This window comes from Phyllostomus discolor, chromosome 8 (assembly GCF_004126475.2).
Source record: "Phyllostomus discolor isolate MPI-MPIP mPhyDis1 chromosome 8, mPhyDis1.pri.v3, whole genome shotgun sequence".
NCBI lineage: Eukaryota > Metazoa > Chordata > Mammalia > Chiroptera > Phyllostomidae > Phyllostomus > Phyllostomus discolor.
In genome coordinates, this window is record NC_040910.2 from 88,707,585 (window position 1) to 88,726,189 (window position 18,605).

General features: G+C 35.3%; 1 protein-coding gene across 6 annotated transcripts in view; it reads right to left on the bottom strand.

Moving 5' to 3' along the window:
- The window catches only part of HELZ (helicase with zinc finger), a 138,833-nt gene that overhangs the window by 94,342 nt on the left and 25,886 nt on the right, over positions 1 to 18,605 (bottom strand). For 4 of the 6 annotated variants that reach the window (XM_028521002.2, XM_036033464.1, XM_028521001.2 and 1 more), the window contains 5 exons: positions 18,528 to 18,564; positions 8,295 to 8,419; positions 5,557 to 5,613; positions 3,458 to 3,509; positions 1,964 to 2,039 (listed from right to left, as the gene is read on the bottom strand). In XM_028521002.2, the coding sequence (XP_028376803.1) occupies positions 1,964 to 2,039; positions 3,458 to 3,509; positions 5,557 to 5,613; positions 8,295 to 8,419; positions 18,528 to 18,564 (347 nt within the window). Of the gene's footprint in view, positions 1 to 1,963; positions 2,040 to 3,457; positions 3,510 to 5,556; positions 5,614 to 8,294; positions 8,420 to 18,527; positions 18,565 to 18,605 lie in introns of those variants that run through there. The other 2 variants (XM_036033465.1, XM_036033466.1) reach the window with 2 other exon arrangements.

Genomic DNA, 18,605 nt, shown 5'->3' on the forward strand with positions numbered 1-18,605 from the left:
ACTGTTTTATCACATACTTTGTTGGACCATTTAAAAGATAAACTTTCAGCATTTGCCCTCCAACTCTTCAATAACAAAACTCAATCTCCTGAAAGGCCATATTTATCATACTGTCTTGCACAGAGGAGGAAGAAAAGGTTTAAAGAACATTTACAATATTTCATCAAAACAGCAACTCCCCATATTCACTGACCTTTTTTGGAATTAGGGGGTGCTAAAGCAGAGCATAATCATAACCACCCCCAAACTCAAAAACCACCACTGAACTGGTAGCTTCCTTTGTGATATAACAACTCTATTAGACAATTCCTCTTAGAGCAGAATTTTTTACAGCAACACTGACATCAAGTGGATCAGTTCATCAAACACAGGTATACCCTACTTTCCAAAATGATACGACCTAAAGAAAATTTTCCACAAAGAAGTTCATTCTGAAGAAACTTTAATATATATTTAAATTATCTATTTTAATACTTCTACTCTTCACCTTTACTCTTTTCTGTATTACTATTACCTATATTTCATTGAAAATATTAGACTATCTTAATTTGCTTAAAGTTTTAAATAAATCAAGAATAAAAGTTTTATATTAGAATCACAGCTCAATAGATTTAATTCTTCAATAGGTAAATTCAAAACTGTTCCTTTTAAAGGTGACAGAGTCAATGGTCTCTCAGTGTTTGTGACTCAGAAAATTCAAAGACAATTCAGTAGTCAGAACAGATAAAAATGCAAGACTTTGATCATTAATTTTTTTAAGTTTTAAATACCCTGCAAAATTATGGGTCCAGCCAACTTTTAAACAATTGAAGCATAAAATAATAAAGCATCTTACGATTTAAAAATGAAAATTAAACTATAACTAGCAAAGTGGAGATAAGAATATTACACCATATATAATTTTTCAACTGGTAAAATATGGATAGTAAGAAATACAAAATGAACCACAGCACAATTTAAAGTAACAAATGGCTCACTCTATTTGAGAATGTGAGTGTGAATAAAGTTCTTCTTGCTGATATACAAAGCCCTTGAGCTTAAAATATACTATTTATTAAGTTCTCTTATGTTTCATAAAACATGTTTAAAATCATTTGTGTTTCTCTTAAGTATGTCTTATGAGCCAAATATTTCTTTGTCTTTCTGTTTTATTTTAGATTATTCTCCTAAAAATTAAAGGTTGGATATTCTCATTTAGACTATAAATTTTCTTATATTTCCTTTGCATAACCAGATTATGGTCTACCTCTCCTATAACAGGATACTTCCATGATTTTCAGAATTCACTACTTAGTTTATTTCTACTATAAAATCAAATCTGGTGTCTTATTCAATCATGAAAACTACATATCGAATTTCCCTTATTATCAAAAGCAATCTAGAATAATGAAATTTTATATCTAAAATCCCACTAGTTGCTAGCTCTTATAAAAAGAACTGAAGAGTTCACCTTTCTGAATGTGATTATTTCCACTTTAATACATAATTATTAGGTTCTGAAAGGTTAGCCCCTCAAATACAAATTAATCAATAAGAAGTATGTGAATAAGATTTTTAGAAAAGTTATTAAAATAATTTAACATTTCTTCATCAGCTTTTTTCTATTTCAGTTTATATAATTTCAATTACCATAAATTAGGTAAATTTCACATAAGCAGGAGACTAGCAATTAAATTCATCACATTAATCCAACTGGTATTATAAGAGACTTCCAAACAAAGTCTTAACAATCCCCATTTATATCCCTGTTTTTGTAATTAAAAGAAGGCTCATCAATATGGCTTTGACTTTTATTATTTAATGATAATGACCATTTTTATGGGTTCTCTTTCAAATTGAAAATAAACCATTTTACTCAATCATTATACATCTTCCTTCACATATTCTCTTTTAAAAAGTGAAGGAAAATTAACTATCCTTTGAATAAAGACATGTCATGGGTTTAAAAAAAATTTCACATTACCTTTTACACAAAGTATATTCCTCGCTGCTTGTGATTCCCCTAGGTGGTGGGCGGAAATGCCAACCATTACAAGATCCTAGAGAGTAATCAGGATATAGTCTTATCATTTGAGGCTTGCTAATAATTCTGATATTTTAATGTGTAAGAAATTCTATAAACCCTCCACACACATCATCCCAGATGATGTAAAAAGAATATGATATATGTGCCCCTACCAAAAAAAGTAATTGACCAACCAAGTGAGTTAAATTAACCATATGAAACTTAAAAATCACTGAAGAAGCAGTTACCAAGCAGCTAAATCAAATCTATGACCCTGACTCCATCCTAGCAACCAGTGGGCTTATTTCCAGTGCAGTCTCTTTTCTAACAGCTAAAGGGAGGGTTGGAGGAGTGGGGGGAACATTGGCATGCTTGTCATTTCTTAAGTATGAGATTTGTCTCTATTAGCAATACCTCAGGAATGAGAAAATTATGTATCTTGGAAGGAAATTTTGTGGAACGAATTCCAATACTGCATATTGAGTGAGAAGAAGCCCCACATTACTACCCTTGTTCCTTAGGATTTGTTTGACACATACATGTCATTGTTTAAAGTAATCGTTTTTTACAATTGAAATAAAATTCAAAAAGTTAAATTCTGAGGTAGGAGCTAAACAATAACATTCATTTACTTTTGAGTACAGTGAGTTTTGATTTGTTTAGATAAAAGATTCCCAATAAGCCAAGGAAAATGAGGCTTAAGAAAAAAAGGACTAGATCAAGTTACACAGGCTGAACAGTGGCAAGTTTTCAAGGACCTTAGAGCCTATTTTCTGTTCCCTAACAAGTCATTGTGCCTCCATGCCCCCACCAAAAAAATAAAGATATTCAGCCAGGTTGAATTTAAAGCAGTATTTCATCCCTTAGTAGCTATGTCATTGGGAAAATCACTGAACCTTAACAAATATAGTTTTACCACCTCTCAAAAGGATGGAGAAGGGCTCTAAGAGGCCAGTACACATTTCTGTGAAAGCCACTAAGCGGTACACAGCATCTAAGAAGCATTCAATGAACGCTGGTCTCTCTTCCCTATCACCTCTAGCAAGAGAAGATTATAAAGGTGCAGAACAATTCAGTTTACAGATCAGAATTTCCAAAAAGTAGTAATTGTACTAGCCTGGGATAAAAAGAGAAGAGAAAAGCCCCCACCCCCTCCTAAGGATTGCTAAGGATGAATTTTAAATTTAGAACTACAGGGGGGCAAGAGAATGGAATAGATGTGCTCTACAGTTAACTCCTACCACCGTTACTCCATCATTCTAAAAAGGGGGCCAGTGGGAAAAATTTGTTTTCATCCACATCTATTTTTTAAAGTTAATTTTTTTTATTTTTATATTCTCTCCTACACCTCCATTTACAAATACTATAACTCAGTAAATTTTCTCCCAATAATCAATAACAAAGCAATGCCCAGAATCACAGCTACCAGAAGTTACAGAGTTTGGTACTTACCATCTTCTAAGTCTTCTATGTGATATCCAGAGAGGATGTTACTAGTTGCTGTCTGCAATTTTTCAAATGAAAGGTATTTTTATAATAAGAAATATCCATTGCATGTTGAATTAAACTTGGACATTTTCAATATTTTTTAAAGCTTGAGTTTGAATACTTAGAAAGTTTTAACATTAGTATTTCAAATACTTTTTGCTCTTTGCTCTATGTTTAACTATATCTAAACACAGAAAAGAAGTACTTGTATGGCCCTCATTAAGGAAACTGACAGAGACTGCCTACATCAAAATCACCTGCTAGCAAAAGAACTGACGTCTAAGTCCCCAGTCCTAAACCCCATGGAGCAGCGCCTTCTATGCACACACTCATTTCACTCTCCTCTTCCTAACACCCAGAGAATGATCAGCTAGCAAGGTGCCTGTTCTGTATCAAGTGAAGCGCCCCCACTTGGGGGCCTGGGAGCACAGCCTGCCAAGTCCCCCTCACTCTGGGATGAGCCCTTCTCCCACAAGTGAAACCAGGGTGGGGACCTACTCACTCTGACTTCCTGGTTTTCTTGACTCCCTTGGCGCAGATAAATGCCCAATCTGTCCCTTGGGCCCTAACTTTACTCTAAGCTCCACACCCATGATTCCAACTGAGTGCCAGCCATAGCACTTTTATTAACTATTCTACAGCATTTCCTGTGCCAGATCACTGTCAGCCACATACAGACTCACTGTCAATAGCCTGCAACTGCCCCTTTACATAATGCCCCTCACAGAGGATCTGGCACATACTGGGTACTCAGTAAGTGAAGGATGAATGGCTGGATGCACTTCGAATAGAGTATGTCCAAAATAAAATTCATCAACTTTACTGCAAATATCCTCTTTCACTGCTCCTTATCTCAAGTTAGTAGATTCATCTTCCCCAAAGAGATCAATACTGAAATTATAAAAGCCATCTTGAACTCTTCCTTTTCTGTGCTGCTCTGAGTATTCTCCAAATTCTACCCAACCAGGTGCAGAATGTCTCTTACACTCTCTACTCCCACTACCACTGTCCTAGGTAAGACGCTCAGTACTACTTGTCTCATCTATCCTTGCACCAACTGACTGCCACCCTGTACCAACCTCTGACAGTCTTCACTTAGTCAACCCCGTCCTTTAACCTCAGTTCCCACACTCCTGCCTTCCTGGTTTCCCGGCAAAGTGTCAACCTCTCCTTTCCCTGCCTGTACTTCCGTTACGGCACTACTAACCCAGGCTGCCCTGTGGGTATACTAGTTATGTGCATCTTGGACTGGCCCACCAAATTGTTTTTCATGAGTATCTCAGCTTTCCAAAACCTACAGAACCTTGAACAGCACAGACACACAGTAAATGCTGAACTGAATGAGAAGAAGGAAATGGTATCCCAAGGTGAAATTTGAAACGTCTTGTACCATAGAAAGAATATCATAAATTCTAATTGAGTGTAACTAACACAATAATATCACTATAATTCATATGTTGTTGATTAAATTGGACTTTTTAGGTTGGGCTGGAACTGAATCACTATAATAACTCTACTGGAAAATGCCTTCTTACTATCAAACTACTTCCTAATAAGTTTTTAAAGACATCCCATTCTTTTTGTAAAATGAGGACTGTGTATAAGAATATGTAAGCTAACAAATCAATTTTAACTGTTCACATTACAAGGATTCTATGCTTACAAAAAAGATATATAAGATCTCTTTAAACTGTACAAGCAAGCTCTATGTGCCATGGCCCACGCTAGCCCTTAAAAATGCTTCCATCTACACAGAATATTACATAAAAGCTAAAACTTGACTTCAAGTATGAATTTAAAGTATCCCCTCTAAAGAATTTATCAAATATACAAAAAGATGGGAATAAAATGGTCATAAAATGAAGGCTCCAGTACTTAAAAGTGTTAGAAGGGAAAGCATGTGGTGTGTTCCCAGCATCAGCACCTGCAGCAATCCCTCCTTTACAGTACAGTAAGCCTTGCTCCTAGCTGATGCCCAAAGATTTTCCAAAGTTCAATACACAACACTTACTAGCAAGACTGAGTTAAACTCTTTCCAGAGAGATCCAGTGAAATAGTCTTACCTCTGTTTCTGTGAGAAGTGTTTTTAGTCTTATTAAATCTTTTGTTACCATCCCATTCTGAAAGGGTAAATAAAAAAGGAAAAAAATGATTAGTATATTAGTTCTTTACTGTGGAGACTTAATTCCTCAGCTGTTTCTAAGGTTTATCTGTAAAGAAAACAATGCTACTCTAATCTCCCATTCCTGCTACACTAATGGTGATAATAAAGCTAACCATCCATAAGGAAAGTTAAAAAGGTTAATTTAACAGGACAAAATATACAGTATGCCATAAGACACTGTATTCATCCTCTGTAAGATGATGAAACCAAAAAAAAAAAAAAAAAAAAAAAAAAACCACACCAATTACACAATTCACTGCCCAATAATTCCTTAGAAAATAACTAAATTATCCTCCGGGGTAGGTCACTGCATTACATTTAGCAGTATACCAAGTATTTTCCTAATTCCTTTTCTTTAACCAAGTATATCTATTTGTATTGAAAACACAACTTCACACCAGATTTTCACAATTTATATCAATTCAAAAGAATAAGGGAATAAAATAAAGTAGGGAATTCATGACGTATAGCAAAGTATACATATACTTTCTTGCTCTCACTGTTTGTCATTATGATTCCTAAAAACCCAGAGAATTTTCTAACAGTTTCCAACTGTTGAGAAGAGTTACACTATCTCTTGTCTTCCAATTTCTACAATTGCCAACTCTTAAGTTCCAAAAAGTAGTCTTTCAATTACCTCAAACAAAAAACTCTAGAAAATTAAAAGCTACATAAAAGAATTAATCCCAAAGTCTGAATAGAACTCAACAGCTCCATCAGAGTGGTCATGAATATCAACTTACACACATACCATCTTCAGAAACAAAAGTAATTATTACTTACTTTTGATAAATGTAAACATTTTAGGAAACAAATGGCTGAATATGAGAACCCTATAAAATCATATATCCACAGGAGAATTTTAAAACATAGGCCTGGAGGGGGAGCAAAGGGAAGGAAATGGGGGACATCTGTAATCATGACAATAAAATACATAGACAGATAAATAAAAAATATTTAAAACATAAACAGAACCAAAAATATTGCCAGGTTCTGTTAAATTATATCTTTAAAGAAAATCAGCCCTCCTGGCTGGCATAGCTCAGTGGATTGAGCTCAGGCTGTGAACCAAAGCATTGCAGGTTCAATTCCCAGTCAGGGCACATGCCTGGGTTGCAGGCCACAGCCCCCAGCAACCGCACATTGATGTCTCTCTCTCGCTCCCTCCCTTCTCTCTCTAAAAATAAATAAATAAAATCTTTTTAAAAATTATTTAAAAAAAAAAAAGAAAATCAGCCCTGGCTGATGTAACTCAGTGGATTGAGCCTGTGAACCAAAGGGTTGTCGGTTCAATTCCCAGTCAGATTACATGCCTGGGTTGGGGGCCAGGTCCCCAGTAGGGAGCATGTGAGAGACAACTACACATTGAAGTTTCTGTCCCTCTTTCTCCCTCCCCTCCCTCTATAAATAAATAAATAAATAAATAAATAAATAAATAGAAAATTATTTAGGGGTGGGTGGAGGAGGGGGAGGGCATAAGGGGGATAAATGGTAATGAAAAAAGTACAATAAAAAATAAACTATTTAAAAAATTATTTAGCTATCCTATACTTTCAAAGTTTTTAAAAGTACCTGCAGTTCTTTTTTTTTTTAAATTCTTACCCCAAGAATATGTTTTTTATTACTTTTAGAGAGAGAGGAAAGGCAGGGGGAGAGAGAGAGAAACATCAATTGGTTATCTCCTGTATACACTCTGACTGGGGATCAGACACACAACCTAAGTGTGTGACCTGATCGGGAATTGAACTAATCGGGAATTGAACTAACAACCTTTCAATGTATGGGATGACACTCTAACCAACTGACCTACCCAGCCCAGAGCAACCCTGAAATTCTTTTATATATATAGATAGATAGAGATATAGATATTTGATATTTCTTATCAATCTATAAGAATCTACCGATTAAATATCAGTTTGTTTAAGACAAAAGAGTATCTCAATGAAAGTACTGATGAACTTTCATTTCTGGAAGGAGAAAATAAGAGGAAAAATGCACACAAATTATTTTTCCCCACATTATTCCTAAGGAGTCAAATAAATAAATCTGTTTTCAGATATTTGAAATTAGAATTCATCACCCTATGATTTCAGTCATAGGATGACTGGAGTATAAAACTGAAAGCAACACCCCTGGCTAGTGTGGCTCAGTAGACTGCACTCTGGCCTACAAACTGAAAGGTTGCCGGTTCCAGTCAGGACATATGCCTGGGCTGCAGGCCTGATCCCCACTGAGAGATGTGAGAGAAACAAGTCAATGTATCTCTCATGCATTGATGTTTCTCTCCCCCTCTCTCTTTCTATCCCTTCCTCTCTAAGAGTAAGTAAATAAAATCTTAAAAAAAAAACTGAAAGCAACAAATGAACAAAGAGACAATCAAACAAAAGCTCACAGACACAAACAGTATGAAGGTTACCAGAAAGAAAGGGGTGGATGGGGCAGTAAAGGAGAAAGGGGTCAAATATATGATAACAGAAGGAGATTTAATTTTGTTTGGTAAACACACAATGCAATATACTGATGATGTATCATAGAATTACACACTTGAAACCTATATAATTTTATTAACTATTATCATCCCCAAAAATTTAATTTGTAAAAAAAACACCAAAAAGAAATTGGAGCTCATCAACATACCAGGGACTCTCCTGTCAGTGACTTGGCAAGAATGTTGGATACGAGCTGGAGCTTCCCTTTCAGCTGCATGCAGCAGAGCACTGTCTGAAAGGCACCACCACCCTGGGCCAGGCCCTCTCCCAGCACTGTCGGAGAAGAACAGCCATCGTTAATCATGTGACATTTAGTACACATTTTTCTTGATTTTAATATTGGCACACTATCACAAGCATGACTTCCTACACATACACTAAAAAAAAAATCAAGTACTAGAGGAAAGCAGTGGTGTTTCAGCTCTGTCCGAGGCATGCATAAAGACAGAAAAAAAACAAAACAAAACATGGGACAATCCACATATCTAACCCACTAGAGCCTAGAGCCAATAGGATCTCACCAAAATCACAGGAAGAATTTATCTGAAAGCTCTCAAACCTATGATTTCTAGGTGCAAAGACTGCTTTTAAACTACAGATATATATTCAAAGAAGAAAGTTCTCACATTTTTGACAGTGACACAAGGGACCCAGTGTCATTAAAATGCTTAAGAATAGAAGCTGCAGATCTCAACATTTAATATTCCTGAGCAATAAAGAATTAGCCTTTACCAAACCAGAAAGATTAACTAAGAATCCAAGTGCCAAATGGCCATTGAAAATACTACCCAGCCCTGGCCAGTGTGGTTCAGTTGGCTGGGCATCATCCCAAGAACACAGGGTCACAGGTTCAATTCTGAGCCAGGGCACATGCCTGGGCTGTGGCCAGATCCCACATTAGAGCATGCAAGAGGCAAAAGGCTGATGTCTGACTGATATCGCACACCGATGTTTGTTTGATTTCTCTCACACACCGATGTTTCTCTCCCTTTCTCCTTCCCTTCCCCTCCCTCTAAAAAAAATAAAATATTTTTTTAAAAAGGAAAGAAAATATTACCCAATTGTTTACAAGTGTTGACAGGTTTAATTTTTTACAGTCACAAGGAGCACATATTTCTAACAATACAGAATATACTCATTTATACACCATGTCATTTGAGATCATTTCTCATAGCAACTGCCAATGATTCAACTATTCCCGGTCTCTTTTTAGTAACTGCGATATTAAGGCACTATAGTTTTCAAGAGCTAAAGAATGTTTCAGGGAAACAAAAAAATCTAAGAATATTTCAACCTCAGGTGATGATGTCATTTTTAAAAAGTATTAAATTATATCATATTTTACAAACATCTTTCATAGGGCTTTGGTTTTATACAAGGAATTTACCAAATCTTATTTTGCAAAAGTTCTCCCATTATACTGATGTTCGTCTCAGTACTTGTCAACATTATATTTCCCACTTCTCTCTTTTTTTTAGATAAGAAGCAATATTAACATAATTTCTTCCAACTGTTGCCTTTAAATATTGAATATAATTCAATTTATGTCTTAGAGAATCCCACATAAAGAACTATGGCAAAGAAATAGTCAACAGTTATAAAAACCTCTCCTATTACTGCATCACATAATGAAATTAAATTGCAATGTTTCCAATCTTGTCTCTTATTATCTTTAATTTCTTGAATAAGCTGGAAGAAAACAAAGTATGGCATAGTGTATTATTAAACTTGCATCAGCTATAATGATTGAACTTGCCAAAAGAGATATTAAAAATATTATCTAATCCTGAGCAATTATAAACAAGCTACAATTCCCTGCAAATAAATTCTCTTCCCACCATCAGTGAAATTCTACTGTGAGCACACACCTGTCCCCGAACTGAATTGATCCTTCATGTCCACTGGGAATTACAAAGGAGGAAATCTGAATAGCTTAGCTATGTTGCTACATTCATGTCTCTACCCCTTATCTCTACCACTTGAAATACGCATGTTGGGAATAGTTTGGACCAGAAACTGAGTAATATTCGTTCAGCTGTTTGAACAATAACAGCCTGTTAGTGGTTGACAATCTCTGGCTACCAAAAGGAGATTAACAACTAAAATGTACTTGTCTTTGCTTGCAAAGAACTTACCTGCAAAAAGAAAGGTAATTTAAATCAAGCTTGAAGCAGTAAATGTTGAGTATTACTCTGTTTTTTTGTTTTGTTTTGTTTTGTTTTTTCAGAAACATGACCATTATTAGGTTATTTCTTTTATCAAGTCCTTATTTATTTCTACAATCTCTTATTGAAGAGCTTAGCCCAATCAAGGTATTTTTCCCAAAATTTTCAATAGAAAAATTTTAATGACCATAAAAACTAAATCCTTTAGTCATCAATAAAGTGAAATCATTCATCACTTGGATATAATTAAACTCTCTGAACCAACACTTCAGAAACAGAATCAAAAAGGAAAACAAATTACTTTTATGAATATATACATTTATAATTTATAAATAAATTCCTTTCCTGAATATTGGCCATTTAATTTTTGGCAATAAACTTATTTTCCAAAAATATATTTTGAGGTTGGAGGAACAGTATATAAGCAGACTCCAAACAGTGGAAGGCCTAAGTCTACATATTAACCAAAGATTAAAATGTTAATTTCTTGTAAGTATTAAGAAGTAAAACATAAACCAGAGTAAAAACACAGTGGCAAATCTCCCACCCACGTCTATTTGGCAAAATCAGGGTTTTCCCCCAACATTCTTCTCCTTTGCCTCCAAATGTTCCCCTTGCCCTCGCTTTTTTTCCAGTTGCAACAAACACTTTTAGACATGTGGGCTGCAGCTGTTGTGGCATATTATGCCCTTCCTACCAAGGTCTTTTATAGATAAAATGTTGCCTTTATGAAATGCTTTTGGAAAACGAAAAGCCTAACACTGTTCAATGTTATCTAGACCTAGACCCTTCTGAATATTTCAGCTTCAAATACTCTAATATGCTGCTGCTCCTTTTTTTTTAATCCCTGCTACCTTGCTCCTTTCAATATTTGGTCCTTAATTGGATCACAAAAATCTTCATAATCTCCTTGGGTTTGCAATGAGCTTTAAAGTTAAGCCCTTACTGCATATTTTTAGAAGTGCTCTTCTCTGCGATTATAGTTCATTGTAAAGAGGTTTGTACTCGAAGGAAGCTTCTCAATTACTTTGATACTTCAGAAACATAGGTCATTTCTCCTGGTTTATTTTCAGTGTTCTAGTTTAAATTTTAGAACTAATTCAGTGTCCCTCAACTTCCTCCTTACTATACAAACATAAAATAATTATACACAGTAAAAAGCTGACAACACAGCTTAAGCATAAAAACAAACCTGAAAACCCAGTTCCCATAAGATCACAAAAGGTTTTTATTTTATCATCTACATGCTTGAATAAACTTTTTCTTGAAGTATTGTTAAAATGGTATTTGCAAAAGTAGTCTGTTATACACTGTGTGTGCATGAGAGAGAATCTGCTGTTTGCAGAGCCAACTTCCTCTTTAGAAAGAATCCTAATTTCCGAGACGCATTTACTATACAATTACAGCAAAGTTAACCTCCATTAACTGTTCAATAACTGGATTAAGTAGTTAATTTTGTTTTCCTATTTAAAACAAAATCAATTTAACTGTATTTTTTTATCTTAAAACTCTTCCACTATCATCATTTCCATGTCAGAGAGTCAACATCTTGCCATCTCTGTTGTAAGCACTCAAAGGAAATCCTGATTGTAGAAAAACCGAGATTGTTTTCAAATCCTCTGCTAAGGCACTCCTGTACTTCATTGTTTACATGGTTAATTTGCTTACTGAGAAAAACTCTGACATTTTGTTACTCTTGTGACTATTTTCTTTGCCTTACACGGAGCCACACACCCTGGCTGGTGTGGCTCAGTGGATTGAGCACCAGCCTGTAAACCAAAAGGTTGCTGGATCTATTCCCAGGTAAGGAACATGCCTGGGTTGCAGGCCAGGTCCCCAGGAGAGGGCATACAAGAGGCAATCATGTATGTCACACACTGATGCTTCTCTCCCTCCTTTCTCCTCTCTCTAAAAAAATAAATAAATAAAATCTTTAAAAAAAAGACAGCTTCAATTTCAGGTGTTCACACTAATCTTAATTCAGATCCCCTTTGGTACCCTATTTATTGAGATTTTATGAAGCAAGGTACCATTCACTTTAAATCCTCTCCTTTTGTATAAATATAATTTGTTAATGAAAAATTGATACTAATAAATATTTATTCCATGAATTAACAACATAAAATACATTTTAAAATGACATTCATGACTATAGCTAACACCCTGAATAAATCATAAAATATCAAAAAGAGATAATCATACAGCCATGATGAGACTCTTGCAATTGAGTTCACATTAAGTTCAAAGACTACCGCTTACTTAAACGTCTACTGACAAAAAAAAAATTCAGAGAATTACAGTCCTCAACTTAAATATTAAATAAACACTCACTCCCTAGTTTGTATTGTCCCAAAATTAGTACTTTATAATTTAACTTTTTATTCCTGTCAACTTAAACCTTTAAAACACTTGACAGGAATTATGAGGGAATGAAAAGTGAAAGTCAAGATCCCATTCCACAAAGCCTTCAGTATCTGTTAAAGAACAAAATGTGATACAGCCATACCACAGAATACTATTCAGTCATAAAAAGGAATGAATTATGGATACGTACAACCTTGAATGTGTCTCAAATACATGGTGAGGGGAAAAAAGCCATCCTCAAAGGTTATATACACTATAATTCCATTACACAATATTTTCAAATGACAAAATTATAAAACTGAAGAACAGATTAACGCTGGCCAGGAACTGGGTATGGGGGAGAGGGAAAGTGGTGAGTGACTATCTAGGATAGCAATAGCACAAGGGAGATCTTTGTGGAAATGGAACTATCCTGTATCTTGACTGTACTGGTGGTTACATGAATCTAAACATGAGCAAATTTCCAGATTTTGATGTTATACTATAGTTATGAAAGATGCAACCAGTAGGGGAAAGGTACATGGGCCCTCTCTGTATTATCTTTACAACTTCCTGTGAATCTATAATTATTTCAGAATGAGAAGTTTTTAAAAATTCCTGTTGGAGAAATAAAGCTTGTACACATAAATTTTTTTTTAAATAATTAATGCAAAACTGGATCTAAAGAACAATTTTAACACGTCATTAGAATGCATTCCTAGTGTAAAAGCCTGGTGAATAGGAAAAGTAGTAGATAGACTAGGGGCTTAACGGCCTAAATTCCTGTCCCCACTCCACTAGTGATTATTATTTAAGTGGTCCTGAGCCTCAGTTTTTTCATTTCTAGAATATCCTTTTTCCTTTGTTTCCAAGTTTAGTATATCAAACAGAATAATGTCTGCAAAACCCTAAAGAATACGCAGGCAAGAGTTTAGTATAAAGAGAAGGAGCATGGCCTTTCAGAAAGACCTCACTTCAAAACCACACTACCACTCTGAACTGGTTCTGCACGCTTTTTTTTTTTAAGGTTTTATTTATTTATTTTTAGAGAAGGAAGGGAGGGAGAAAGAGAGAGAGAGAGAGAAACATCAATGTGCAGTTGCTGGTGGCCATGGCCTGCAACCCAGGCATGTGCCCTGACTGGGAATCGAACCTGCAATGCTTTGGTTCGCAGCCTGCACTCAATCCACTGAGCTATGCCAGCCAGGGCTGGTTCTGCACTCTTAAGCAAATTACTTAAGCTCACAAAGCCTGTTCCTCATCTGTAAAACAGAAATGATATTACAATGTTGTTAAATAAAATAATGTATTTCAGCCCTGGCTGGTGTGGTTCAGTGGATTGAGCATGCCAGCCTGCAAAACCAAAGAGTCACCGGTCAACTCCCAATCGGGGCATAAGCCTGGGTTTCGGGCCAGGTCCCCAGTAGGGGGCATGCAAGAGGCAACCACACACTGATATTTTTCTCCCACTCTTTCTCCTTCCCTTCCCTTCCCTTCTAAGAATAAATAAAATATTTTTCAAATAAAAAATAAATAATGTATTTCAGAGAGCCTGACCCACAGATAATTCTGAATAAACCATGTTAACTATTCTTAACTAATTAAAAAAAAAATTACCACTAAAGTCAAAACTCTTCCAAGAAAGATGGGTAAAAATGCCACATTTTCCCCCAAGGAGATAGTAGACAGTTCAATCAATCACATATTGGTTCACCTTTTTGTTAAGATAGTCAGCATCTATTCAATAGGGCAAATATCACTACAATAAATGTCAACAGATGTCCCACACTCATTATTTGTAATGGTGACTTCCTATATTAATAACACTCTCAGGGTTTAAAAATCCTGCAGTCTTATGGAAAATATTCATTATACTTATGATGACTGAGTTTGTCCACTACTTACTGCATGTAGTACAACACTCTTTTAGTTGCTAAGATTTTCTTTTAATTTCACTTTCTGTATTTACCTCATTCCACTTTGTCAGTGTAAAAAGTCTAAGTTTCCTACATAAGGAACACGTGAAAGGCCAAAGAAGAATCACTGTTTCATGAAAGGTTTCCTGTTATGCCCAGTACGACTCATGTTCAGATCATAAAAACAGACGCAACCACCTCACTACCCAGTGATCACTAGTTTGGCAACCTTCACTATCCAGAACACAATGAACAGAACTGAATTTCATGAAATTAAAGCCTATGTGGTTTATTTTCAAGATGCCCTTGAGTCCTCAACTCAGAGCCTATTTACTCCTAGAGAAGTAGAATTGCAACTTTAAAATTTTATGACTCTGATCAGTTTCTGGTTTAACAATCAACCATAAAAAAACACTGTGGGAACAACCAGGGAAATCTGATTATGCAACGGGTTTTAGATAATATTAGGCAACTACTATCCATTTATTAGGTTAATAATAATATGTTTGTGCAGGTATAGCCTTATTTTTTAGAGATGTACACTAAAGTATCTAGGAGTAAATATGATATCTGCAATTATATTTAAATAGTTCTGAAAAACTAAATGAAGTAAATACGGGAAAATGTTAAAATTTAAGTTTTGAGAATATGAATATTTATTACATTATTTCCTCTACTTTCCTGTATGTTTTAAATTTTTCATAATAAAAAATTTTCTTCTTTAAATTCCATGACAAGAATTACCTGATCTCCTAATCCTGCCTGAGAGAGTGAAATCAGGTCGGAAGCAGCAAAAGGAAGGAGAGGCAGGCAGTTACAGTGAGGCTTGCTGAGAGTTGCAAGGAAGGCAACCTGATTGTCTGACAGGGAACAGACATCAAGATAATACTATACATAAAATGCAAAAGTGAGGCCTAGAGACATTAACATAGGAGCTATTCCACAGCTATCTGGCATTACAAAGCAGTATAATAATTAACAGAGGTCAAGATTTTTGTCTTGCTTTTTATTACTGACTGACTGCATAACCATGGTACATAATCTTACATAAGAATAAGATCACCAAAAGCTGAAAGAAAAAAAAAACATATAAAAGCAGAATTCTACAATTAGTAATATATACATATAAAGCTAGCCAATATTTCCAAATGTCTATTCCAAATGAAAAACTTCATATACACTGCTTTTGCATTTAAATAAGCATTTTTCATGTTCTTACTTATCACTTAAATGGTAACAAGAAATGGACAGAATTTCATTAATAAACTCCTCCCTTATCAGAAGCTAACCGATTTTCTACTTTTACACACAATGCTACCATGAACACCTCTCTGCGTACAACTTTTTCCTTCTTTTGGATTACTTACTTGGGATAGTACCTCAGAAATAAGATTACTGGGTCAAAGGGTATAAACATATTAACAAACTGCATTTCGCTTCATACTCCACCAGCACCACAAGAGCATAGCCATCTCACTACAACTTGACCTTAGACATTGGTTCAACTTTCTTCCTAACATTACAGAGGGATAACTGGTATAAAAAAAAAAAAGCAAAAAACAACAACAACAAAAAAAACCCCACCTACATATAGTTAGTGTATACAATTTGGTCAGTTTGGACATATGTATATACTCATGGTACTATCATCACAATCCAGGATTGGATATATAAATATATCCATCATCTTATTTCCTGGTTAAACTTTTATTTTGCTGATTCAGTAATTGTAAAATAGGATCTAACTTTAAAATACTAAGAAAAACAATTAATAGAAAAGTGAAACATTTTTTCATGTACTACTTCACCAACAGCAATTACTCTTCTGTGACTTCTCACAAGTCATGTAACCTTTGGGACATTGCATGTCTCCAAAATGAGAAGACTACACAAACCTCCACAGAACTCAAGGAAGTGAAAATTAAAGAAAGAGGGATCATTTCTCACGTATGAAGTTGGCAAAATGTCAAGACTGGTTGGTTCCAGTGTTAGTGAGACTACAGGGAACAGGCAGGCATTCTCACATATTGCTGGTGTGTGTGTGCATTTGAAACTAATCTTATGACTATAGAATACTTATAATTTTAATCCAGATATCCAACCTTTTAAAACTCCTTAACCCAGATATGCAACTTTTAAGACTGTCCTATAGAAACAAAGGCAACAGTAACAAAGAAGATATATTTATTACAGGACAGATTATAATAACAAGCTAGAAAACCAAAACCACCTCAATGTTCATCAATATGGAAATCATTGAGTAAATTATGACACACCTACACTATGGAATAGTAAGCACGAATTAGAGCAGTACGTTGACTTAGAAAGAATCCATGATCTATGGAACGTAAGAAAGCAAGCTGCTTTGTGATGATCACATAAATCTTTTAAATCGTTTTTTAAAAAATTGTATTTACTAGCCCTGGCTGGCGTAGCTCAGTGGATTGAGTGCGGGCTGAGAACCAAAACATCGCAGGTTCGATTCCCAGTCAGGGCACATGCCTGGGTTGCAGGCCAGGTCCCCAGCAACCGCACATTGATGTTTCTCTCTCTTTTTCTCCCTCCCTCCCCTCCCTAAAAATAAATAAAATCTTTTAAAAATCTTAAAAAACAGATTTTATTTACTTGTTTATTTTTTTATTTTTAGAAAACGTTAAGGGAAGGAGAAAGGGAGGGAGAAAAACATCAATCAGCTGCCTCTTGCACACCTCCAACTGGGGACCTGGCCTGCAACTCAGGCATATACCCTGACCAGGATTCGAACTGGTGACCTTTCAGTTCATAGGCCAATGCTCAATCCACTGAGCCACATCAGCCAGTGTTAAATCTTTTCATTCTTAAGGGAAAAAAACCCATCTATGTATCATAAGCATTTGTGTTTATCTGTACAGAGAAAAGTGCAGAAGCTACAGCAAACTAAACAATGATTCCTTCAGAAGGAGGAAGAAGCAGAAATGATTCTCTTTTTCATGTTCCTTAATGCTATTTGACTTATTATTTGGCTTGCTGGTAAATTTTTAATGTTCACAGATAGTAAGAATTGTGTTAAAGAATTATTGTACTAGATAGCTTTCAAATTCCAGTTAACCCTCAAAGCATAAAATTTTGTGAAACAAGGCTCACAAAGAGGTCACTGAATCTTTAATGGTTATGTCCAATACGCCTCAGAAGTATGTTGAATAAATAGTTTTGTAAGGTTTACAACAAAAATCGTTAATATGTACTTTTAATAATTTTTACATGAAAGAGTATATAGAAAAAATTAACTTCTTTTAAACACCTAACTCCCCACCCAAATTCTGGATAAATGAAACATTGTATTATTCAAATCATGAAGCTATGCAAAAAAATCCCACCAAGAGTTTATGAGAATGTACACTGAACCCTTCTCCCACTCACTCCTAGGTTTAGTCTAGTGAATTCACAGCAATCACATGGGCAAGGATTCTTATTCTGTTAGTACCCAAAGAAGAAGAATCTTTTTAATCAATTCCCAGCCCAAAAGAAAATAGGAAAAAGCACTAAAGAGCATTCTAGTCAGTCTCTTCCAAGGGAAATCTTCTAACGAAGGGGAAACACATTTTAGGAGGGAGGAACAGACCCAGTCTTTCCATTTATCCAAGCTTAACATTTTAATCAATGTGTGTTACAATTCTTAAAATTTGGCCCTACTGATGGAAAATATTCACATGTACTTTAAAGGGACACTATCAGTGTTCCCAAGGGAGTGACCAGAGTGTCCGCACTCACGAGTGACTGGCAACAATGTTCCAGTGCACGCCGACCACAGCAAGAAAGCCAGCATCCGCATGAGTCACTAGTCACCATGGTAAGGTGGGCTTTCTTACATATGGTCACTTTTGAAATTAGCTAATGGAAGAAATTAAATCTTAAACATTGCCCAATTAAATAACTCAAAGTCTTCAAATCAGAAAAGAGTCCTGTTTTTATACATACCATGCCTACAATCTTCATCAGCTTGCCCATACTTTTTCTGCAAAATAAAGGATACCAGATAAATATTATTAAGTAGTT